Source organism: Megascapheus bottae, chromosome 8, assembly GCF_031878675.1.
Source record: "Megascapheus bottae isolate mThoBot1 chromosome 8, mThoBot2.hap1, whole genome shotgun sequence".
Classification (NCBI taxonomy): Eukaryota; Metazoa; Chordata; class Mammalia; order Rodentia; family Geomyidae; genus Megascapheus; species Megascapheus bottae.
Genome location: NC_143516.1, coordinates 15,045,280 through 15,071,238, shown reverse-complemented (window position 1 = coordinate 15,071,238; position 25,959 = coordinate 15,045,280). Strand labels below are relative to the sequence as shown.

At 39.5% G+C, this 25,959-nt stretch overlaps 1 protein-coding gene across 5 annotated transcripts in view; it reads left to right on the top strand.

Moving 5' to 3' along the window:
• The window catches only part of Phactr2 (phosphatase and actin regulator 2), a 381,904-nt gene that overhangs the window by 78,722 nt on the left and 277,223 nt on the right, over nucleotides 1–25,959 (top strand). For 4 of the 5 annotated variants that reach the window (XM_090338008.1, XM_090338007.1, XM_090338010.1 and 1 more), the window contains exon 2: nucleotides 8,566–8,733. The exons of the other annotated variant lie outside the window; for it this stretch is intronic. In XM_090338008.1, the coding sequence (XP_090194134.1) occupies nucleotides 8,566–8,733 (168 nt within the window). The remainder of the gene's footprint in view (nucleotides 1–8,565; nucleotides 8,734–25,959) is intronic. 5 annotated transcript variants of the gene reach the window in all.

Below are 25,959 nucleotides of genomic sequence, written 5' to 3'. Positions count from 1 at the left end.
CATGGCACACAAATAAATAAATAAATAACTATATAAAGTGTTTTTTTTTTGGTCTTGGAGTTTTAACCCAGAGCCTGGTTGTTGTCCCTGAGCTCTTTCACTCAAAGCTAGCTCTCTACCACTGTGAACCCCAGCTCCACTTCCAGTTTTTAGGTGGTTAGAGATAAGAATCTTACAGCCTTTCTTGCCCATGTTAGCTTTGAACTGTGATCCTCGTAACTCAGCCTGCTGAGAAGCTAGGATTACAGATGTGAGCCACCAGCACCTGGCAAAGCTGTCTTTTCAGATAGACAAAAGGCCTCTCTGCTTTTCTTCTCTGCATGAATTTCTCATTTAGCATGGTACCACCCCCTCTGGGGGCTGCGTCCACATTTACTTCAGTCTCTGATCCATCCCTGCTGTGTTAGGTCTGCTTCCGATACTATACTGTGAGTTCCTCCAGGCTGAGTTGTTTCTGTCATGCCCCGCACCTTACAGGTATGTCTTTTCAGGTAAAGTGGTAACAATGCCTACCCTGCAACAAGAGAAGAGAATGTGCATGAAACATTTCCTTTTCTAGCATTCCAAGGTTTTGTTCACATGTCATACTTTGGTTGTGTAGCTAGATAGACTGCCTCTAAGTATGTGTTAAAATTAAGCTCCACAGACGAAGGTCACACACAGTACACAAATATGCCATGTTCTTGTATGATTCCATCAACTTAAACAACCGCTTCATTGGTGAGGGAAGTTGAGAGAATGGTTATTTGGAGGACTGAAAGGCAGAAGGTGGTACTGACTGGAAAGAAGCACAGGAAACACACACAGAGTGTACCTTGGTGTGGTTGTGGATTACATGCATAAAATCTTTTGTGTCTGATATGATATGTCATTTATTTTTATATGTTATACCTCAAAACTATCCCTATACATTAATTTTTCTTGATAACGTTCCATGTATTAAGCAGTTATTGCTGTTTTGTTTTGTTTGTGCAGAGTCTCACTGTAGCCCAGACTGGCCTGGAATTTTCTCTGTAGTCCCAGGCTGCTGGCCTCAGGGTCACAGGGTTGGGATGATAGACATTTGCCACCACACCCAGTGTAATATTAAATTTAATGACAGTGGGAAATAACGATCTTATCCCAAATCCCTTTAGATAACTTCATTGTTAGTTTCAAATTTGAGGAGAAATAAAACTTGACAAATGGAGAGGTACATATGAATAACAACAGCATCTCGAGGAGGTTCCTCCAGAGATGAAAATGATACTCTTGCAGTCATTTTTTTGCATCTCATTATTACTGTTTTTAATTTAATGCAACTTCTTGTGTGTATTCTGTACTTTCACTCCTGGGGATTAAAAGAGACAGTAGCTAATAATTTTTAACCTGTCTTAACCTTAGTAGTGATGATTTTTTTAAGGGACTACCAACTGATAAAAAGTAAATTCTGTCGGGGCCAATCAACATCTTTTCTAATTCTGAAATTCTGTTATTCTAAGATTTTTTTTTTTTGGCCAGTCTTGGGGCTTGAACTCGGCCTGATTTCCTCAAGGTTAGAACTCCACCACTTGAGTTACAGCACCACTTCCAGCGTTTTCTATGTATATGGTACCAAGGAATCGAACCCTGGTCTTTGTGCATGCTAGGCAAGCACTCTACCACTAGACCAAACTCACTGCCCTATTCTCAGTTTTTTAAGTAGTTGTTACGCATTTATATAAAGTTCAGACATGTTCCAATTCCTTTTCAAGCATTTCACATTTGACTACTTGACAAGTTCAAGGGCAGAACTTTATAATTTGTTTCTATTTTTTTCCATAAATATGTAACCATGTGCCCGTTATGAGCATAGCACTGTGATAAGAGGAAAATTCTTCTTGGCATCACTTTAAAAGGCCAACCATATTTTATTTGTTCTTTCTTAATTTCCACCTGGAAGTCTACTCATCTTGATGTCCCTGGCTCTTGGCTTTCTCCCTGGGACAGATTCCTGGGACACCCAGCCAGAGTTCATCGCTCCCTCTGGGTCTGATTCTGTATTTGTTTTTGTCTCTAATCCATCACCACTGGTCACATCTGTTCCCCAACCATACTGTGAGCCCCTTTACAGCAATAATGGTGACCTGGCGTCTCGCTTCTTTCCCTGGACCTTGTAGGTATGTAACACCAAGTGGAAGCCAGGCTTTAGGATGGTGGATAAGAGGGCCATTCGTGAAGTAAGGAGATGGCTCAAGTGATAAACCATTTGTCTGGCCAGCTGGAGGCCCTGGGTTCAATCCTCAGCACCACAAAAGCAAAAACAAAAAAAGGGCCGTATGTCTAGGTATAGCATCTAATTCAAGCTCTCCCTTTACATTGATGTTAAGTTAATTAAATGTGGCTTCTAATCTAAACTGTTTTCTTGAACATATTGTTCCCTGAAATAAATGAAATGATGGTTCATTTTTTTTTGTAACTATAAACTCAAACTAAATACTTGTTACTAAGCTAGGTGCTGAATCATTATGACTCTCTCTCTGTAAATTTGTTTTCAGTTTTAGGAGTGGGATGACACAGTATTTCTCCAAGATACTGTTGTGTAAGAATTTTTTTTTGCCACTCCTGGGGCTTGAAGTCAGGGCCAGGGCACTGTCCTTGGGCTTTTTCAAGGCTAGAGCTCTACCATTTGAGCCACAGCACGATTCCTGGCTTTTTCTATGTATGTGGCACCAAGGAATTGAACCTGGGTCTTCATGCATGCTAGACAAGCACTCTATCACTAGGCCAGACTCCAGGTACAAGATTCTGTTGTGAAAGTTAGCATGACCTAGTGTAGGTAAATTGTTTTGCAACGTGCCTCATGCTTAATAAATACTCAAGAGATAAGATCCATTATTGATTCTACCATTTTAAAGTGCTCGATAATTTTAGGTGTTAAGAGACCCCCAAGAAGCCGGGCCCAGTGGCCCATGCCTGTTAAGTCTAGCTACTTAGGGGCTAAATTCTGAGGATCACAGTTTAAAGCCAACCCAGGCACTAAAGTCTGTGAGATTCTTATGTCCAATTAAGCACCAGAAAACAAGTGATGCTGTGACAGAAGGAGTAGGGGGGTGGCCTTAGGCTGAAGAGTTACAGGACAGTGCCCAGGCCCAGCGTTCACGATTGACAGAAAACGAACAAGCAAACAAGACCATGAGACTCAGGGTGGGCATTTCTCACCAGATTTTTTTTTCCACATAAGCATAAGCAAGGGAATTTCTGTCCTGGGTCTTCCCATTTTGCTCCCTTCCCCATGAGTTTGGAGACAATAAGGATGAACTTTGAAATCCATCCTCAACTGCCATGTCATAAATTCGAGTCCTTTTAATTGACTTGTGACTTGCAAATAAAATGTTCTCACTAACACTAATTGTTTCAGTGATTTTAAAATGAATGACATGGAACATCTCTATTCCTAGATTTGCCATTCTGTATCAGCAGTACATAAAACAAATCCTTGCTTGTGTGTGTGTGTGTGTGTGTGTGTGTGTGTGTGTGTGTGTGTGTGTGTGAGAGAGAGAGAGAGAGACAGAGACAGAGACAGAGACAGAGACAGAGACAGAGACAGAGAGAGGATAAGTGAGTGACCAAGCTGATATGGGTCCATTGTTGTGTCACAAGATGTGGAATACCATTTAACTGTTTGTGTGTACCACATGTGAAAACAAAAAACAAGAGTTGGAATAGCAACATGATGACCTGTTAGTGTTCTCTTAGTGATGAAATACTGAGAGAAAGCTGGGCAGTTCTGAAGCGTGTTACTGACCAAATCTCTTGGGGGCAGAAGTCTGGACTGTAGACATTCTGTTGTGTCTCTCAGAGCAGTACCAGGCGCCTGGGTTTCTCCTAAATCTTCATGATTATTCACTGCCCTGCTGGCTAATGACGTATTTTAAACTCTGTCAGAATAGTTTTAGACCTGCAGACTGCAGAGAGATGTCCTATACTCTCTATTAGTTTCTCGGGTTGTTAATGGCCTCTTCAGTGACACATAAGGCACAAGCACTGGTAGTTACTTCCAGACTTACTCCACAGTTATTACAATGTGTTGTTTTTCCCTAGTCTCTTTTCCTTGCTCCAGGATTCCATTTAGAATGCTGTTGTTACCTTGAGTTCGTCATGTCTCCCTTGCGTCTTCTGTTTTAATTCTAATAATAATAATTAATGATAATAATAGATTTCCCTTTCATAAGAGGCCTTGACAGTCAGTCAGATCTCAAAGAGAAAAATATCCAAGCCTATCATGTAGTTTCTATCATAATTATCTGGCCTCATTTACTTTTTTTGCCTTTATGGTCATATTTGCAAGGAGAATGAGAATGGCTTATTGATGAGATTCTGGTCTGCTGAAAAAGTATGAGCTCACCAAGCACCTGAGGCTCAGCCTGTAATTCTAGCTGCTTAGGAGGTTAAGCCCTGAGAATGACAGTTTAAAGGCCATGCCATTCTTTTCTTTTCTCTTCTTTTCTTCCTTCCTTCCTTCCTTCCTTCCTTCCTTCCTTCCTTCCTTCCTTCCTTCCTTCCTTCCTTCCTTCCTTTCTTTCTTTCTTTCTTTCTTTCTTTCTTTCTTTCTTTCTTTCTTTCTTTCTTTCTTTCTTTCTTTCTTTCTGTCATGGGGCTTCAGCTCTGGACCTAAGTGTTGCCCCTGAGCTCTTTAGCTCAAGACTAGTGCTCTATCTCTTAAGCCACAGCGCCACTTCAGGTTTCCTGGTGGTTAATTGGAGATGAGAGTCTCACAGACTTTTCATTCCCTGGGCTGGCTTTGAACCTCGATCCTCAGATCTTAGCCTCCTGAGTAGCTAGAATTACAGGTGTAAGCCACCACACCTGGAGGCTATGACACTCTTTTCCAATTAACCAACAGTAAGCTGGTTAGAAGTAGAGGTATGGCTCAAGTGACAGAACACCACTGAGTGAAGAAACTGAATTCAAGCAAAAATGAATAAATATACAGTGTTTACATCTGTATTGTTTTCCTTGAATTCTTACCAGTTGTTGGTATGAGGCAATTCCCCCCCCCTCCCCTCTCTCTCTCTCTCTCTCTCTCTCTCTCTCTCTCTCTCTCTCTCTGTGTATTTCAACAGGAAAATACTGGGGTTAGGACAACTTGTGGAAGAATCAGTATCAGATTTATATCTCTAATCTCTTCCACCCATATACAGATACTGAATTCCTCTGCCTAGGTAACATCTCATATCACAGTAGAAAACTCTAAGGCATGGGATAGGATTCAACATTCTTTCTTAGAAGAAATACTCCAAAGGATTTAAAAATTGCATCCTAATTAATTTCTTTTTTTTTCATTCAGTGTGAGTTTCCTGGGTCTTTCTATGTCTAGTGATATTTGGCTAAACCTTGTATATCATTTTATGCCATATGATGACATTCTAGATATCCTTGGATCTTCTGATTCCATTGACACTTGTCAAGCAAGGAAGCAGTGAGCACCATTTGTCATTCTTACAAGGAGATAAAATCCAGCCTGTCTACTGGCCTCCATTACTGTGGGGCAGAGATGGGATATTCCCTCATGATGTCTTTTGACTCCATTGAAAAGTCACTTTGTTCCCAGTGGTCAATGGCTTGATCTCACTGCAGGACTGAGGAAAGGGAGGATACTTCATGGCTGCTGGATTGAATGACATCCCAGACTCCCTACCTGGTCTCTGCCAACAGGGAGGGATAGATACTTCTTTGGTGGCTGTCCTGAGTGCAGGCCCCAGTTCCCTGTGCTGTTTTCTCTCATACTGCTCTGGCAGGGGTGTTGGAGCTTATTGTAGAGTTTCATGAAAGAAAATGTCTGGTTTCTGCACTCAGCTTTTGCTGGTAGGAATGACCTCATTGTTTTCTGTGGTGTTTGGCTGGAGTGGCACCACTATTGTCTCAAAATGTTCTGCTTTACTATGTTGCCCTTTCCTGCTCCTGACTGGAGATAGCAGGCTTTCATTAGGACTCTCTTGGCCTGTGACCAGTAGTGCCTAGGTAGCGGGTTTCTTCAGTGTCAAGAAGAAAATTCAGGGATGTCCTTCCAGGATGTGTTGTTTCTTGGGTTCTGAGGCCTCAGGCTATTTTTCTTTTCACCCAACAGATTCTTCTTACATGTTTTGCTTGGCTTTGTTTTTAGTAGGTGACACCCAGGGTTGTTTCCAGAGAGCAGAAGTGTTTGCTTTTCAGTTTGTGTTACTTGTTATCCACCCAGGCAATTGACAGAATACAGGGGAGATAAAGGATGCACCCTGTGCCATACCCACAACCTAACAAACATTTTTTTTCTGTATTGTACTGGCTTGCATGTTTATCCATTTACTCATTCTAGTCAGCTATCCATTTGTTACTGTTGTTGTGTGACAGTAGTAAAGTTTGAACTCAGGGTTTCCTTCACATTTGCTAGGCGTGAGTTCTACTACTTAAGCCACACTTCTAGCTTTTTTTGTTTGTTTGTTTGATTGTTTGTTTGTTTTACAGTAGGGTCTTGCTTTTTTTCCCCCCAGCCAGCCTGGACCACAGTCCTTTTGTTATTCTTTTTCCTCTATAGCTGGGATGATAGGTTTACACTGTGCACCAGTTTTTTTCTGTTGACATGGAGTTTTATAAACTTCTTTCACCTGAGCTTTTCAGGAGCCATGATCCTGTCTGTCTTAGCTTCCTATGTAATGGGGGTGACCATGACCAGGTATTGAATTCAGGGGCATCTAGTGAATTCCCTGCCTAGCCTAGCCAAGAACTGCAATCTTCCTGATCAGTCTCTGACCCCCAAGAAGCTAGGATTATATATGGGCATGCTGGTACCGAGTGGTACCAACTGTATTAATTTAAAGGAAATCAGTACAATTCACTTCTAAACGCTTCATCCAGAATGGTGGTTTTCTCAGGCAAATTTTCTAAGAAATTCAGAAATACCATTTAGTCAATTGTGCCTAATACAGCCATTATAGAGATCAGTTTCATCACCCCATGTATTCCCTGAGCCCCTTCCTAATTAATTCCTACTGCTTTCTTATTCCAAAATGAAACTACTGTTCTGATTTTCTTTTCTTGATCTTTTAAATTTTTTGGCCATAAACTCATTTCACCTATTTTTAAACTTTACATAAATGGCACCACATAGTGTGTCTTTTTCTATATGGTCTTGTAGCTTAACACGTATTTTTTTTCTTTTTGTCAGTCATGGGGCTTGAACTCTGGGCTGGGGCACTGCCCTTGAGCTCTTTAGCTCAGGGCTACCACTTTACCCCTTGAGCCACAATGCCACTTCCAATTTTCCAGTGGTTAATTGGAGATAAAAGTTTCACAGACTTTAGTGCTGGCTTTGAACCTTGATCCTCAGATCTCAGCCTCCTGAGTAGCTAGGATTACAGTCATGAACCACTGCACCTGGCTACAATTTTTAAAGTACTCATGTCATTGATTTTGTTTGCTGTTATTGTTGGTTTTTTTTTTTTGCATCACCAGTTATGTGCAGTGATTTTTTTTAGCAACAAATAAAAATAAGCAATAAGCAAGTCTACTCCATCTTCCTGGAAGTTGGAAATTCTTGCTATTAAATTTTGGAGGTTCCCCCCTCAGTATTTTATTATGAAAACTTTGAAAAATACAGAAAAGATAAAAATAATTTTGCTCCCTAAACATACAAATATATACCTCCTAAAATCAACACTCACCATTATGCTATTTTTACTTTATTGAATATATGTCCTACTCATTAAAGTGATGCTATTTTATTGAACAGATAATACTATAGTTCACCAAATGTAGTCTACTTCTAGCTCTTTGCCCGTAAAATTTGGAAATTAGGATGATGTAAGTGATCTCTATCTCCCATCTGTTTAGAACTTAGTGCAAGACAACTTAGGACTTTGTGCCTTCTGATGGAGAAAATGTTTGAAGGGTACAGAGATATCTCACTTTTGGCTTTCCATTAGTGAGTTCTGCACACATTTCTTGTGGCTAAGGATAGCTGTCTGTTTCTTTGACACTAAAACTTTCTCTCTCTCTCTCTCTCTCTCTCTCTCTCTCTCTCTCTCTCTCTCTCTCTCTCTCTCTCTCTCTCTCTCTCTTTTTCTGTAGTAGAGAGAAAAGATCATTTCAGCATCATATAGAATTTAGCTTCCTGGCACCAAATTTTGTTTTGTGAAAGAGAAAGCCTAGTTTTAACTACACCGTAACTGTGACATTCATGACTGTAAATGCCAAACTAGTCCCCAGAGGAACTTCCTGTTTTGAGGATGCTTAGAATCCTCTAGTTCTGCAAAATAATGATGTAGCAGTGGCTCATGGATTCAGCTGTGTCTCACAGATATTTATTTGTCTGGCTGCACCTATTATGTAAGTCTTGCTCCTTTTCTGTTTCCTCTAAGTGAGTACCTAAGGGGATGATAATTTCTGATTGACTGACTTACTGATTGATACCTAGGGAGTCCTACCAGCTGCAAAATGGGACAAAATAAACTTTATTTGGGATTCCATTTAGCGTGGGCATGCTTACTCACAGTCCAAGAAAAGATAAATGATGTCAATTCAAGCCTTTATTTCAGCCCATCTCTGACTTGATTTTTCTTTATACAGTTGATGGACTGGACAAAGCTTCTATAGCAAACTCGGATGGCCCCCCCACAGGCTCCCAGACACCTCCCTTCAAGCGAAAGGGGAAGCTGTCCACCATTGGCAAAATCTTCAAGCCTTGGAAATGGAGAAAAAAGAAGACCAGTGACAAATTCAGAGAAACCTCAGCAGGTATGGGTGGCCTAATTATTATGAGTGGATTCATTATTAAATTATTCAACAGGTAGAAATTTATATTTTGTGGTGATTTCCCCCCCCCACACACACAGAGTTGCATATCTATCTCCATAGGTCATTTGCTTCTTAATGAAAACTTTTTCTAAAGAATATTTTGGGTGTGTTTGTTCCAAAGAGAAGATTGAAATGGTGTGTGAGAAAGGATGTTACACTAGTTTTGGTTTAATTTTGGGTTTTCATCATGTCCTTAAGACAAATAAGTGGCTACTGTCCCTATGGGTGGGAATGGTTTTCGTTATTAATTTAGCTTGTATTCATTAAAGGTATTGTGTAGTGCCATTCATATGGACTCGTGGAAGAAACTGGCTTTGCATCTCAGATCAGCATATTAAGCCCAATTTAAATAAGAACCAAATATTCAAGGAAGAATGTGCTTAGGTATTGACGTAAGTTCAATTTCTCCATGATTATTGTCCAAGAGAATTCCTTCAGAATTCCTTCAGAAAAAATTCATCATTGTACCATGGTCTGAGCAATATCATGTACGTGGTCACAGAACACAGCTTATTCTGTGCTAAGAAAGGCCTTTGGACTTGCGACAGGGACATCAAGGCTCCTTGGGGACATTTGGGTCCTATACCTTTGCAGTTATATCATTTTCTTGAGTATTTACTATCTAATGGGACATAATGCTGCCATAGATGTTTCAGACTATCCTGAAAGAGGCTCTGGATGGGTCAGAATATAGGAGAAGGAAGATCGGCCGGGAATGTTTTGGATAATTGGGCCCATAGAGTTTATTATTCTCATCTTTCTACTAGTAGAAAAGTGGCTATAATTTTTAAAAAGGAGGAATGGAAAGGACTTGGGCTTAGGAGCTAATAATGATAGGTTGGTTCTTGGTACCTCTTCACTTCCTCCTGTGTGAGGAGGTGATGGAAATGGGTGGACTGGTGCTGTGCTGAGTGAGGATAACTGGGTGGTGCCATGAAGGGTTCAGATTCAGCTTCAGGGCCATGGATTACTCATTTCCAAACTCAGGGAGTTGAATGAACAGAATTCTAACCTACTTGAGTTACAGATAATGTTACTGGTTCCCGGGAGACCCTTGACTCCTTCCAGTCCTTAGCTATGCATCTGTTACCTGTTCTTCGGGCATAGGTAGATTCACCTCTGTCTTCTAAGTAACTGGATATCACATTTTTTCTGTTTTGAGAGAGTCTGTCTCTTCAAGTTACTATGGTTACCAAAGATGAGAATGGGGCTCTGGACTCTCCAGCATTAAGAAAATTGGAAGAAAGGATAGTAATCCTTATCATTTATCTTTTCTCTGCACCTGAATCTAGGCTTCGGGAATTTCTCTCCTTCAAAGAAGATATCTCAAAGAACCCCTGCTTTCTCTTTCCTGTTACTTCTTTTTTCTTAAATTTTTTTTTATCGTTGTTTTAGAAGTGATATACAACAGGGTTACTTTTCATTATATCAGGTGATATGTACATTTCTTTCATTTTGCTTAGTGTTGGCTCCCTCCCACCACAGCCTTTGAATTGCTTAGTTAACATTCATCAGTTCTTTTTTTTATTAGTTATAATGTATTGACAAAAATATTTATAAATTTATCTTAAGCCCTTTTATTTGCCAGTCCTGGGGCTTGAACTCAGGGTCTAAGCGATGTCCTTGGGCTTTTTCAAGGCTAAAGCTCTACCACTTGAGCCACAGCACCATATCCAGCTTTTTTTTTCTATGTAGGTGATATAGAGGAATCGAACCCAGGTATTCGTGCATGCTAAGCAAGCACTCTTACCCCTAGGCCAAACTCCCAGCCCCTCTCCTAATCCTTTTAATGAATGAAACTCAAAACAGAGACATAAAATTTTGTATCGTGTGTTAGATTTTGTGCAGAGGGGGTTTCTTTGATGGTCTAATTTTTATTCACTCTGGAAAAAGGTAATATGTAGTGACTGATGCATTTGGAAATAACTGTGAGAAAGATATAATCACAGAAAAAGGGTGCCTTATTTTGAACATGATCTCACAGAGTGAAACTGAGTAGTTCACATATAACCTGTACCACGTGTAGTCTGGAAGTCTGTGACGCCTGCCTTAGGCAAGACCCACATGGTTTGGGGTATGACTGAGGGAATTTCTTCCATGTCCATGCGTTTCTTAAGCTTCTGTCTTGCTACTCATGACATGAATCTTAATCTATCCTATTATACAGTGATTAGTGTTATACCACTTTTCCTGGCCTGCAGAGTTTCTATTTCAGTAAATTTTAATTGGTAATTGTTAGGACATCACACTAATTTATATTATTAATACCAGTGCAATGATGTGTTCACTATTGCAGTGGCAGGCAAAAAGAGCTCTCTTCTTGCCCTGTTTTGGTTTTCCTTGTGTCATTGATATTTTGGAATTCTCATCCTAATCATTGAGATCTCTTGTCCTTTAAGGCAAACTGGGTTTGAGTCCAGACTTTACTCTTGTTTTTTGTTTGTTTGTTGTTTTTGTCTGTCATGGGCCTTGAACTCTGGGCCTCGGCACTGTCCCTGAGCTCTTCAGATCAAGGCTACCACTCTACCACTTGAGCCACAGTGCCACTTCTGGTTTTCTGGTGGTTAACTAGCGATAAGAATTTCATGGAACTAAGATTCCACCTCACTCCAGTTAGAATGGCCAGGATCAGGAAAACGAATAATAACAGATGCTGGAGGGGATGTGGCCAGGAGGGATCACTACTACACTGTTGGTGGGAGTGCAAACTCGTTCAACCACTATGGAAAGCAGTGTGACAGTGCCTTAAAAGGCTAAACATACAACTCCCCTATGACCCAGCAATTCCACTACTTGGCATTTACCCAATCATCCAGAAACAAGGGCATACTAAATCCACTAGCACAACAATGTTCATTGCAGCACTATTCACCATAGCAAAGATATGGAACCAACCTAGATGTCCCTCAATTGATGAGTGGATCAACAAGTTGTGGTATTTGTACACAATGGAATTCTATGCTGCTGTCAGAAAGAATGACATTGCCCCATTTGTTAGGAAATGGAAAGACTTAGAAAAAATCATATTAAGTGAAGTAAGCCAGACTCAAAGGAAGTTAGGCTCAGTGGTTTCCCTCATTTGTCATAATCAGTAGAAACCTTGTGCTCTATTAGCAGAGATCTGCAATAGAGCAAAATCCTGATACATAAGGCCATATAGTATGAAGCTAATTGAAAGGACCTCCAGGATATTGAAACAAAAGCCATATAACGAACGATTGTTGTCCTTAATGTACTATGTTGTCTCTCATCTCCTTTGCTGTCACTTGGTCATCTCATATTGTTACAGTATCTCACTTTGTTATCTGATATATTGAATTTAGTTGTACTTGGTTATTTGAAATTTGGTAGGGAAGGGGGGAAAACCAAGACGGGTGGGGGGACGGGGGGTAGGGTAATGGGTACCAAGACAGGTGAAAGGGTATCAATGTATGTGAATTAATGCACCTTCTATCTGGCAAATATCATGTAACCCTTTTACTAATTACAATAAAAAATTAAAAAAAATAAATAAATAAAAAGAATTTCATGGAATTCCATGCCCAAGCTGGCTTTGAATTGCCATCCTCAGATCTCAGCCCCCTGAGTAGCTAGGATTACAGGTGTCAGCCACTAGTGCCCGGCTTTGGTCTTGTTTTAAGACAAATTATTACCTGTATATTTCTGCCATTGTCTGTCCCTTGGGTTCTAAGGTAGGAGAGTATTCCTCTTTTCTGTCTATAGTCATGTGTCACCTAATGATGGGACATTCTGAGAAATAGGTCCGTAGACTAGCTCGTCGTTATCTGAACATTTTACATTGCCCTTACACAAACTAAGATGGCTACAATATCCCATGATTGATGCTTTTCCTAGTACCATTCCTACTGCCTTTCGTGTCCTGAGCAGTGAGGCTCTTCTTCAGACTTGCCTAACGTGAGGTTTCTAGCCTTTTCTAGCTCTAGACCTCAAAATGTCATTTACATCTTGTTGTTTTTTCTTTCATTTTTACATATCTTTTTTATTATCTTTAAGTAATTGTGCAAAGGGGTTGCCTTCAACAAAGCAGTTTTGAATACAGTGCATCTTGATCAGTGTAATCACTTTCGCCATTCTCACCCAGCCCTTCCCTCCCTACCCCTTCCCTGACTTAATTAAGTAGTATATACATTGAATTCTTGACTCTGCTCTTCCTTATCCTCTTCATTCATCCACCCCTCTCCCTTTGCCTTACCCTCCCTCTTGCAAGTACCTATTTCCTGGTGTTTGTTTTGTTGGACTTTAACTGTAGAGTTCTCCCTTGAATCTACAGTATTTCAGTTAATACATTTGTAACTACTTGCACATTACCCAACATGTTTATATAGGTTTCTAGGCTAATCTTAGCTTCTGCATGTGATAGAAACCATGCATCTTGGGGCTTGACTTTACTTAAAATCATTTTTTTTCCTATTGTAAATGTTACTGTTGGGAGCGGACTGCAGCGTCAGGCTGGCCCATGAATCTGCATCACTGAGTAAGATAACATCACAAACCTGATCCAGGTTCTTGCCAGTGCCTGGAAATCTACCCAAACATCTACTGCTATCAGTGACTGAGACCTGTGCCTTAATGCAGACACATCCATGGGGTACTACAAGTGCAGTGTGTGCCAATCATGGCTCTGTATTTTGCAGTACATAAAAGGCAAGGTGCCTTTCTCTCCAGGAGCTTTCTCTCTAGTTAGGTAGGGCACTGCTAAATGCCATGGATGAACACAGGGAAGAGAGTGTTCAAAGGTGCTATGTGTAAGTACATGCCAACCAAGCTGCCAACCTGAGCTCAGTCTGCTGTCATAAATGTGGCCGTGTTTGGCATGTGGACTTATTATCATGGGGTTCTTTGGATCTTCCTTGTCTTGTCATCTCCATTCTGTGCATATAAGCTCTTTCATCTCAGTATCTTCCCTGAATCTCCACTGTCTTGTCCCTAAGAGTTCACTGTGAAGTACTGCAACGTGCTCTTCTGCTATCTGTAGATATTATTTGTAGCTAGCTAGAGAAGGCTGGGGATGCTGGATTCTGGAAGTAGTCCTATCCCTAGACTTCCATTGAGAGGCCAGTGGGGAGGTTTAGGGTGATACTAAGCTGTCATGCACATCAGAGTAACCATGGTCATAACTTTCTAAGTCTCAGGAAAATAGAGCAAGAAAATGGTGTTTCAGAAGCAGGTTGAATCACAGAGCATTCAGAAGACTGACACTAGGAAAGCTAGAGGGGACTCAGAATGTGGGCACTTTGGACCAGGGTTATGGTATTTATAGACCATGATTTCTTTCTTTTTCCAGTCCTGAGGCTTGACCTGGGGGCCTGAGCACTGCACTATCCTTGGACTTTCTGAAGGCTAGCGCTCTACCACTTGAGCCACAGCACCACTTCCAGCTTTTTTCTGTGTATGTGGTACTAAGGATTCGATCCTGGGTCTTTGTGCATGCTAGGCAAGCACTCTACTACTAGACCATGCTCCTGGCCCTGGACTGTGATTCTTTTTTTTTTTGCACATTTTTTTTATTGTAATCAATAGAGGGATTCACTTTTATTTGTCAGATTGAAGATGCTTTACTGCTCTCACACCTTGATACCCCTTCTCATGTTTTTGTCCCCATTTCCCTCCCCCAACCCTGGACCATGATTCTTAATATTAGGGATTAGCTATAGCCCAGTTCTTTTTGGGGGATATAAGAAACAGACATGGTAACTAGACCTTGACTCAGGAGAGAAATTTCCAGGATAAAGTGAATATAAGAAATGGATTTAGAGTTGGGTCCCAGTGGCTCACACCTGTAATCTTAGCTACTCAGGAGGCTGTGATCTGAAGATCACAGTTCAAAGCCAGCCAGGGCAAGAAAGTCTGTGAGACTCTTATCTCCAATTAATCACAGAAAAAGCCAGAAGTGGCTCTGTGGTTGAAGTGGTAAAGTGACAGCCTTGAGCCAAAGAAGCTCAGGGACAGTACCCAGGCCCAGAATTCAAGCCCCAGAACCAGCAGAAAAAGAAAATGAATTTATGAAAGGAATCCCTTCAAATGCCAAATCCACAGTGCTGAAGTTATTATGCCAGAATGACAGGCCCAAGAGCTCTGAAAAGAACCCTAGAGAAGGGAGAGCTTGCTGCTGTCAGCAGCAACCCTCATGAGCGGATCTGGGAAAATAGGTGGACAAGCTACTCCTGGCTCACTCCTCCCTTTCTGATTGTTCTGATACTTACGGGGAGGAATGTTCCTTGGCTGGAACTTTGGCTTTGTCACTTCTTGTTCAAATGTGACTGACCCCACACCATTTCCTGCATGAATTCCAGAGTTCTTAGGTCTTCTTAGTTCAACCTATACTAACCTGTCCTGCTTTAGTATTTTCTTAATGGTTCACATACTTTGGACTTCAGTCATGCTGGGTCACCTATGGAGCATTCTGCAAGCCTCCCTGCCACCAAGCCTTTCTTCCTTTTCTTCCCTCTACCTCTGAGTTCCTTCCTTCCATAGCTACACCCACGAAAATGCTGCCATGCATCCGAACCACTTATATACCTCTCCCTTCCATAAGATAATCTTGACCTTGATTGTGCATAGTTGTGTAGGAGTCTCCTCTGACTTATCCTTACTCCTCTTGGTGTGTCTAATAGTAAGACTTGAATGTATTCAGTCTTCTCTATCTGTGGGTTTTGTATCAATGGAGTCAACCAACCCTAAACCAAATACATCTGGGAAAAAGAGTTGTGCCTATACAGAACAGGTACAGATTATTCCTTCATTTGTTCAATAAGCAATACAGTATTGCAACTATAGCATTTACCTTATATCTGCTACAGGAAGTGTCTAGAGATGATTAATGTATGCAGGAGGATGTTTGTAGCTATATACAAGCACCCTGCCATTTCATAATAGAGACGTGAGTGTCCATGGATTTGGTCATTCTATGGCGGGGCCGGGAGGATCTGGAACCTGTTGTCTGTGGTTACCAAGAGGTCATCATTCTGTTTTCTTTCTCTTCTCATGGTCCCTGGAAGTGTTTGAAGGCAAAGACAATCTTGTTTGTCTTCATTGCACTTCACATTGATGCTTTTTAAAATAACTCTACTTGGTATATACTGAGAAATGTGTCTTGGTTTATTTATTGAATACCCTTGAGTGCTTTAGGACTTTATTAAAGAAACTGAAGTTTAAAACAAATCATAATGGGAAGGTAAAAGATAGTCAATTAGAATATTCACCAAAAACAAAACCTTCACAGATCCTATTCGTATAGAAGATGAAAATTAGGAGAAATCGCACCTTCTTGCCTTCCTGCCCATTACTGTAAGTTATATTCCTAAATTAACAAAATCAAGGCATTTTATTTCTGTTAACATTGTGGGTTTACTTGTGTTATATATTAGTAAGGCCAAAGGAATGCTTGTGTAGAATTTTAGATAATGTTGCTAAGTTCAGCACTTCAGGAATCAAACTAATTTGTAGAGAACCATCCGGGAACAAATTTACTGAAGGTATTCTACCATTCTTAATAAAAATACCGGTTCATTTTTTTGCTGAATACTATTATATACTTCTTTCAGAGAAGTTTATTTATATTGACTCATTAAGTCATCAGAACAACCTCTTGAAGTTCAGATACTACTGTTGTCCAATTTTACCAGTGATGAGAAGACTGGGCTCAAAGGAGCCCAAAGGAGTGTAATTGGTAAGGAGACAAAGATAGCCCTTGATCAAGCAATAAGGCATGATAGCCAATGCTTTTGGACCATTGTACTGTGCTGCATCTAAAAGACAATGTTCCTGCTGTAATCAGTAAGGATTAGTCCTTGAAAGGTGAGACTAATATATGGATTTGCTTCAGACTTTAGTTTTTACTGTAAAAAAAAAAAAAAGGTCTGGTCTGGATTGTTATTTTGGTTCTGCTTGAATGGCCTGGTTTCAGCAGTGCACATGTAGAGGAAAAATGTTGGCAAGGAACAAAATTATGTTTGGTCCTAGTAAATCTTAATGTTCTCTGTAACCATGGAAGCATAATGTTGATGCTTAGGATTATTTTCCATATCTACAAACTAGGGCAAAGGTAAAGAAAGGGTTTGTCCAAGGTGATATGTGTTATAGTCTGTTTTGGAGTACAATCATAAATTACAACATTTTGATTTTTACCTATCTTACTCCAGTAAGAAGGTGGAAGTGTTTTTAAGGTGATATGTTGGAGAAAGAGAAGGGAATCTCTCCCTTTTCTCCTTTTAGAGAGGAGTCATCTGACCAGGCCTGGGCCACACAGCATTTCCTCCCTCCTCAGAAAGCTCCTAGGTTACCCCTAAACAGTATTAATTTGCCCTCCCAAGAAATTCTTTAAATATTTTTATTATCTTTAAGTAGTTGTACAAAGGAGTTGCCATTCGGCCAGGCAGTTTATAAATACAATGTACCTTAGCAGTGTCACCTCTTTCAACACGCTCACTCGCCCCTCCCAAACCACCCCTTCCCTCATGCTTCTTAATTTTTAAGAGGTGTAGTGAATTTGTTTGCCATTTAGCAAAGCAATTTCTATGTACAGTTCACTTTGATCTATGTCATTCCCTCAACATTTTCACCTCCCTTCGAAACCACCCCTTCCCTATTTTTCTTAATTATTTTATGGTGTCTACAGTGAATTCTTGAGCATTCTTCTCTCTTCCCACCTTCCCAGTCTTCTATAATGGGTGGCAGGCAAGCAGTTACAAGTGAATTAAATGAAATATAACAGACTGTGGAGAGCTCAAACATTTTAATTCTTGGGAAAGGCTAAGTCAAAGCTCAGCAAAATAAGTTCTAGGTAATAGGTACTTGCAAAATGGGGGGTGGGGTGAGGGAAAAATTTTTCAAGGAATTCTTGTTGAGCAGCTTCATTCTACTCTATGCTACATACTGTGGAGTGTCTTTCATAATACAAAAGAGAGTTGGCTTCTTTCTTGGGGCTTACATTCTAAAGGTAAGAGGCAGAAAATAATCCCAAATAAATTAGCAGAATATTGGAAAGTGAAAAAAAGAAGAAAATCCAGAAAGTACTTAGAATCCAGCCTCTTGCGGGCAGGAGGGCAGTTTAAAGTTTAACACAGGATAGTCAAGGAGAATGCAATATTTACAGCAAATGAGGGGAAAGAGGAAAAGGAAAAGACTACCAAGGAATTCTATGACATAATCACATGCATTAGAGAGAGCATAACTTTATCCTACCAAGAATTAGGTTAACTACATTGCAATTCTAGTCCTTTATAAACTTTGTTCTGTCCCATTATGTCATGGTGAAAATGCCTCATGATTATTAACCTTGACATCTGTGGCCAGCTTGGGGCTCCTAACAAATCATGTGGTTTTACTTTCTACAACTCTACAAGGAGAGGAGCAGGAAAGTGCTTTAGCTAGGTAACAAACATTTTGTCCTGCCTTCTCTGTGTAGGTCGTATTACAACCAAGTATCAGTCATCCAATCAAAAAGTCAGAAAGCCAGGCCTCTGAGTTTAGAATCCTTTCTTCCAGCACTTCTTGGCCAGTCCATCTCACAATGCTTTCTAAGTTAAGTGATGCAAACTTGCCTCTGCCTGCAAAGAATCCCTTATTTAATACTGATGGCGCTAACATTACTCCAAAGCCTGATGTGCTCTGTACTACTTTTTAACATTTTAACCCATAGTACACACGAAATCTGGGGCTTGCCAAATACACTGGCCAAAGTACAGCCAAACATTATTTATTATGGCTTCAGTAAAATAGTTTCTGACCTTTTCCCTGATGTTGAGAATTTTAAAGCTATCAAGGGCCTCCTTTGTCACTGACTTCTGTCTCTAGGGCAGGAAACAACCCCACACACAAACACTATAGTAACTGATAGCATCGGATCCTTGGGCTGCTCTCCGAACCAGTTTTCATCACTGAGGAAGTAGGATTTGTTTTGTACTTTTTTGTATTTGCCTTAAACAATTTGTTTTTAATGTTCTTGCCTCGTGTGTGTGTGTGTGTGTGCTCGCTCATATATGCATAAGTACAGCTGTTTGCATACATATATATTTGAATATATATGTGCATATGCATACATGTGTAGATATAGAAGCATATGCTATATGATGTTTCAGTGAACCTTGAACTACATGTATGATGATGGCCTCTTGAGAGTCTATCACCTACTGATGTCATAGCCATCTTAGTTGGTGTAAGTGCATATTCCAACATTCACACAGTGATAAACACACTTCTCAGAATGTACCTCATCATTAAGTGATGCCTGAATGTATTATTAGCTAGATGGGCAATAGATAGATGAGTAGATTTTTGACAGATAAAGAGATAGCTATAGATGATAGTGAGATAACAGACATATAGATGCATATGATAGAAAATTTTAATATAATGATCCTAACAGATCAAAAAGCTTTTCATTACCATAATCTGTTTTCAGTGTTTGAGTTTCTCATCCTGGACGCATATTAAATCATCTGGATTCCTCTCATTTTTATTGAAAAATTTCAGGCCCTGGGGAACAGGTGATAAACTGGAGTTCCCCATATCCACAGTGGCCCCATACCCAGCCAAACTTCACCTGCTCTTCTGTAGCTTTTTTTTTCTAATTTTTTTTTTTGGATAAGCTACTGTTGTGACTTGACCCAAACTCTTCGTTCTTTTTTTTTTCTTGCCAGTCCTGGGCTTGAGCTCAAGGCCTGAGCCCTGTCCATGGACTTTCTCAAGGCTAGAGCTCTACCACTTGAGTCTCAGAACCACTTCCGGCCTTTTTCTATGTATGTAGTACTGAGGAATCGAACCCGGGTCTTCATGCATGCTAAGCAAGCACTCTACCACTAGGCCAAACTCCCGGCCCCCAAACTCTTATTTGTTACAGTTCACATTTTCACTGGTTAGAATGAAGTTCAGAATAACGATTCCTCTTGTGAAAAGGAAGACTTATCAGTAGAATTTAAGTGTCTTGGAGATGTCTGAAATTAACAAATTTTCCATTCCTTCACCTCTGCTTAATTTTGTTCCATCTGTGGGAAACAGTAGACAATGACCTCAGGTGAGTGATCTACTTATTTTCTAAAGTATTTTACATTCTTTTTATGTATCTGCTTCTACATAATCCCTACATAATCCTGTTCATGCATTTTTCCTCCTAGAGCCCTGGTAGGCCAGCTTTCTTTGACCCTCACCTACCTCTTTTCAAGTTGTCCATAGTATTGTCCCATTGGATTGCAGGGAGTTGATTATTGTGTTGCCATCTCAAATCCTTTGTTACTCTTCTCATGTGTGAGAAACACTGAGCCAGGACATTGTATGTCCAAACTTTCTAGATGCTCTTCTCCCTGAAAGCATCTGCGGTCTCTCTGACACTGTTCTGTTTGGATCACTGTCTTCGAGTTATTGAAATAGAGAGGCTGGGTCTAGCCACCTGAGGTCTACCTTACAACAATACCTGCTTTTATATTGTGAGCTGGGTTTTTTTCCCCCTCCCTCATTTAACTTTAAGTTCTCTTCAGTTGGCCAAGTCACTCAGTGTCTTCCCCACTTGTTATTTTTATTTTTACGTAGTATACTTTGTGTCTTGTGGTCAGTGTTACTATATTACATGGTTTCTGTGGTCCAGAAAGACTGGGCCTTTTCCTCCCACTTTCTTTACCCACTCTTCATGTGTCATCACCTTCAGCCAAAGAAAAGAAAACCACCACTAAACTTGCCCTCCTTCCTCTTGCCTAACAAGCCTTCTGATGAGTTGAGCCGTGCAGATTTCTTCTGAGGACAATATTTAGTACAGTGGCAAATGACAGTAGAGAAGGGCTGAGGAGTCTTACTGCGTTATAGCCTCTTCTGTATCTTATGTGGGGATCCTTTCTTCTTATGAGGCTATTTGGCTGACAACTCTCGCTAATCCATGAACTCTGTGGCTGTCCTGCTGGCTTGTCCTTGTCATCATCTCCCTGGCATTCAAACAGCACTTATCACTGAATCCCTGCTAAGCGCCTGATGCTGTGCTTGACGCCAGGGATGCAGGGATTAGCAAATGGAATCATGCCTTACTTGTACAAATACATTTCCAGTTACTTCCATCCCACTTGTTGAAAAAGCCATTATTTTTCTATTGAATTGCTTTTGCACCATTTCAGAAATCAGTATGCCTATTTTTCTTCCATATATTCTTGTTAGTAAAAGTCAGGTTAAGTTTCCTGGCCATTTTTATTGGGCAGTTTGTTTTAAGAGTACTGTATATTTTCTAGGTGCAGTGCTTTTGTTGGATGCTATCTGTAGACATTTCCTGTCAGTCTGTAACTTGTCTTTTCATTCCTGAATTTGGTTTTTGTAACAGTAGAGCTTAATTTTGATGATGTGCAATTTATCTCTTTTTTTTTATTATTACTTTTTTGCCTCTCTCTTTGGCTTTTGTTTTTGGTGTCATGTAAGAACTTCCGAGAACATTTGTTGGATAGAATCTTCCACGTTGAATTGTTTTTGCACCTTTGTCAAAAATTAATTGGCCACATATGTGTGCTCTATTTCTGGATCCATTCTTGTTTCCTTAATATATGTGTCTATTCTTTCAAAAACTACCATACTTTCTTGATTACTGAAGCTTTGTTTAAGTCTGAAAATTAGGTAGTGTGGGTTTTTTTTCAATGTTATTCTTCATTTTAAAACTGTTTGAACTAGCCTACTTTCTCATTTAAGTTGAGAATCAGTTTGTTTATATTCTCAAAAAGTTCATGCTAGGATTTTTGATGGAAATACATAAAATCTGCACTGCAATTTGTACAGAATTTGTCCCATTATAATGTTGAACTTTCTAATCTATAAACTATGAACCTTTTCTTTTTAATTATCTCCATATCTCTTAATAGCATTTTGAAATTTTGAGAAAACAGTGTTGCTTTATCTGAGTTTTCTGTAATTTTAAGCTAGTAATAAATGATTTATGTCTATATGTATTCATACAATGTATGTATAGATATATGTGCTTTAGAACGTGTATTTCCAATTGTTCATTGTATGCTTATAAAAATAGGATTGTATCGTGGTACATTTCTAAATATACTTGTTAGTTGTTACAGTTGTATTTTCTACATGGTGAATTATGTCATTGGTGAGTAGGGATAATTTTTGTTCTTTCATTTCTTTTATTAACTGTGAATGCCTTTTAGTTCTCCTCTTGCTTTCCTGCACTAGCTTGAATTTCTGTTGGAGTAGCAAGAATAGGAGGTGTGAGAAGGGCAGTCCTTGCTTTGATGCCATCCTTAGGAAGAAGACACTCATGAGCGGTGATGATTGCTAATGGCTTTATGTAACTTTACCTTACCAGGCTACAGAACTTCTTCTTTTTTTTTTTTTATTCCTGGTTTCCTAAGAGTTATGTACAAATAGATGTTGGATTTTTCAAATGCCTCTTGTGTATCAGTTGATATGATCATGTGGGCTTTCTTCTTTAGACTGCATTATTATTGTTTGAGTATAGTGGTAGATTTTTTATTATTAAACTGCTTTTACATCCTGGGTAGATAACATCAATTGTGGCATATTACGCCTTTTATTTGCTGAGGGTTTTTTTTCTTTTCTTTTCTCATCAATAAATATTTTCAGTGTTTTTTTATTTTATTCCTTATTGTCTGGGTAATATATAGAGGAGTAACAGTTACATTTGCCAGATAGTAGATGCATTACTTCTCACACATTGATGACTGTGAGATTTTTTTGTGGATGACTTTTTTCCAACTTTGGGATTGGTGATACTGGTCTGTAGGATTTTTGTTGTTGTTTGTTTGTTTTTGTTAGTTTGTTTTCTTTTGTTTTGCTCTGGTTTTGGTAACTTTTGGTTTTGATCGCTGAGGATATTTCTTCTTCAAGTCCTGGGAAGAATTGTGTAAGATTGAGGTTATTGCTTCTTCACTTGTTGGTAGAATTAATCGGTGATGTGGATGAGGGATTGGGCATTGCAGATTCGATTTTTTAAAATATTTTTTATTGTAATTAATAAAAGGGTTACATGATATTTGCCAGATAGAAGGTGCATTAATTCACATACATTGATACCCTTTCACATGTCTTGGTCCCCATTACCCTCCTCCCACCCCCCCATCTTGGTTTTCTCCCCTCCCTATCCAATTTCAAATAACCAAAATCAAATATATCCAATATATCAGATAACAAAGTGAGATACTATAACAATATGATATAACCAAGGGACAGCAAAAGAGATGAGCAATAACATAGTACATTAAGGACAGCAATCATTCATTATATGGCTTTTGTTTCAATATCCTAGAGGTCATTTCAATTAGCTTCATACTATATGGCCTTATGTATCAAGGTTTTGCTCTATTGCAGATCTCTGCTAGTAGAGCCCAAGGTTTCTACTGATTATGACAAATGAGGGAAACCATTGAGCCTAAGTTCCTTTGAGTCTGGCTTACTTCGCTTAATATGATTTTTTCTAAGTCTTTCCATTTCCTAACAAATGGGTTGATGTTGTTTTTTCTGACAGCAGCATAGAATTCCATTGTGTACAAATACCACATCTTGTTGATCCACTCATCAACTGAGAGACATCTAGGTTGGTTCCATATCTTTGCTATGGTGAATAATGCTGCAATGAACATTGTTGTGCTAGTGGATTTAGTATGTCCTTGTTTCTGGACAGTTGGGTAAATGCCAAGTAGTGGAATTGCTGGGTCATAGGGAAGCTCTATGTTTAGCCTTTTGAGGCACTGCCACACTGCTTTCCATAGTGGTTGAACGAGTTTGCACTCCCACCAACAGTGTAGTAGTGATCCCTCCTGGCCACATCCCCTCCAGCATCTGTTGTTATTAATTTTCCTGATCCTGGCCATTCTAACTGGAGTGAGGTGGAATCTTAGAGTTGTTTTGATTTGCATTTCTTTTATGACCAGACATGTTGAGCATTTCTTCATGTGTCTATAGGCCATTTTTGTTTCTTCTTCAGAGAAGACTCTCTTTAAGTCTTTGGCCCATTTTTTAATGGGATGGTTGTTTCTTTGGAGATTAGTTTTGGAGTGATTCAATTTTTTGAGCTGTTGATATATTTTAGATATGAGTCCTTTGTCCGCTGTATGGTTGGTGAAGATCTTCTCCCACTCTGTAGGCTTCTTAATTAATTTATTAGCTATGTCCTTTGCCATACAAAAGCTCTGCAGTTTAATGCAGTCCCACTTATCCAGCCTTTCTCTGATTTGTTGTGAAATCAGAGAAAGGCTGCAGATTCGACTTTTTAATAGCTATTGGGCCATTTTCTTTTATCTCCAGTGAGTTTTCAAAGGCACTAGTCCTTTGGAATGGAAAGCAAAGCAGCAGTGGCTCCCTCGTCACCTTCAATGAGGTCCATGTGCAAAAGTGAACTTCTCAGTGAAGTCTGCCTTCCTCATGCTCTTCTGATTCTCTGTAGATTTCCCCAGCAGCCTTGTTGAGATGTCAACCTCCATAGCTAGAGTTCACCCATCTACTACCTACAGTGTAGTGGCTTTATTTTCCTCTTTTTAAAATTTTACTTATTGTTATTATAAAGGTGATACACAGAGAGATTACAGTTACATAATTCAGGTAAGGAGTACATTTCTGTTTGAACAGTGGCTTTTTAATAGTACTTACAAGCTATTAACTACCGTAATCATTCTTAAACATTTTCATTATCCTAAAAAAGGAATCTCAGACCATTAGCACTTCTCACTCCACCCCTCTCAAAGCTCAGAAGGTCTGCTTTCTGTTTTATAGATTAGCCCTTTCAAAACATTTTGTGTAAATGAAATTAAATAATAAATAGACTTTTTTGGGGCCGGGAGTTTGGCCTAGTGATTGAGTGCTAGCCTAGCATGCACGAAGGCCCGGGTTCGATTCCTTGGTACCACATACATAGAGAAAAAGCCAGAAGTGGTGCTGAGGCTCAAGTGGTAGAGCTCTAGCCTTGAGAAAGTCCAAGGACAGTGCTCAGGCCCTGAGCTCAAGCCCAGGACTGGCAAAAAAAAAAGAAATTAAAAATAAATAAATAAATACGGTCTTTTTTTTTATCTTCCCGACTTAATTTCACTTAGCCTAGGGCTCTTAAGCTTCACCCAAGTAGTAACGTATATTTCTATTTGGTTTGTCCCATTGCTGGATTATTTCCCAGTGTATGAATATGCCACACTGTATTTATCAGTTCATCGGTTGATGGAACTTGGGTGGTTTCTGCTTTGGGCTACTATGAATAATGGTGTGATAAGAATTTCTATATGAGTGATTGTGTGTGGTCATATGTTTTCATTTCTCTTGGCCATAAATACCTCACAACAGAAGTGCTGAGCCATATGGTAACTAGATATTTAACATTTTGACAAATTGACAGACTACTTTAAAAAAAAATGTTACTGTCAGGGTAATCGTATATAGAAGGATTACAATTACTTTTGTAGGGAAGTGAGTTCATTCACTTTTTGAACATTGTTACCCCTTCCCATATTTTTCTCCTGCTTTTTGAGAGTGGCTGCATCATTTTATATCCCTACCAATGGTCTAAGGTTGTTCAATCCCCCCATGCTCTGGCCAGGTCCTTGTCCTCGTTACTCTCATGGTAGGTATGAAGTGCTTTTCTCCAGCACTCTGAACTCCTCCTTTTTTATTTTCCATACTTTGTGATGTCGATAAATTTTTTTCTATCGTTCAGTCTCTGACCAAGCTTCCCAGAAGATTATACATGTTACAAGGACAGATTTTTGTCATCTTTCAGATCCTGAAGCAACTACAATGGTGCTTGGTTTATGTTAAATATTCAGTAAATGTTTGTGGGACGAATGAATTAATAAAAGGCTTCTGATGGGCCATATCCCATCCTGTATGGGGACCATTTGCAAGTGAATCTTTGTGATTTGGAAAATACTAGAATACTAGTGATGGGATACCCTTTTTCATTCCTTCATTAGTGTCATATCACTCAGAGCCCCAAGAGCCTTTAAGGAATCTCAAAATGCAATAAAGAAAAAATGAATATTTTACCCAGTTAATGGTAGAGACTTATTCTCTCATGAATGGATAATGAACTTAAGTATTTGTGTGTTGCTGACCACAGAAAGATCAGTGTGGCCCAAAGAGAGAGACAGGGTGCATATTGTGTTTTAGTTCCACCTGTTGTGTTTCTGTCTGTTTTATAACTGAATGTAGTCAGATAAGATGAAT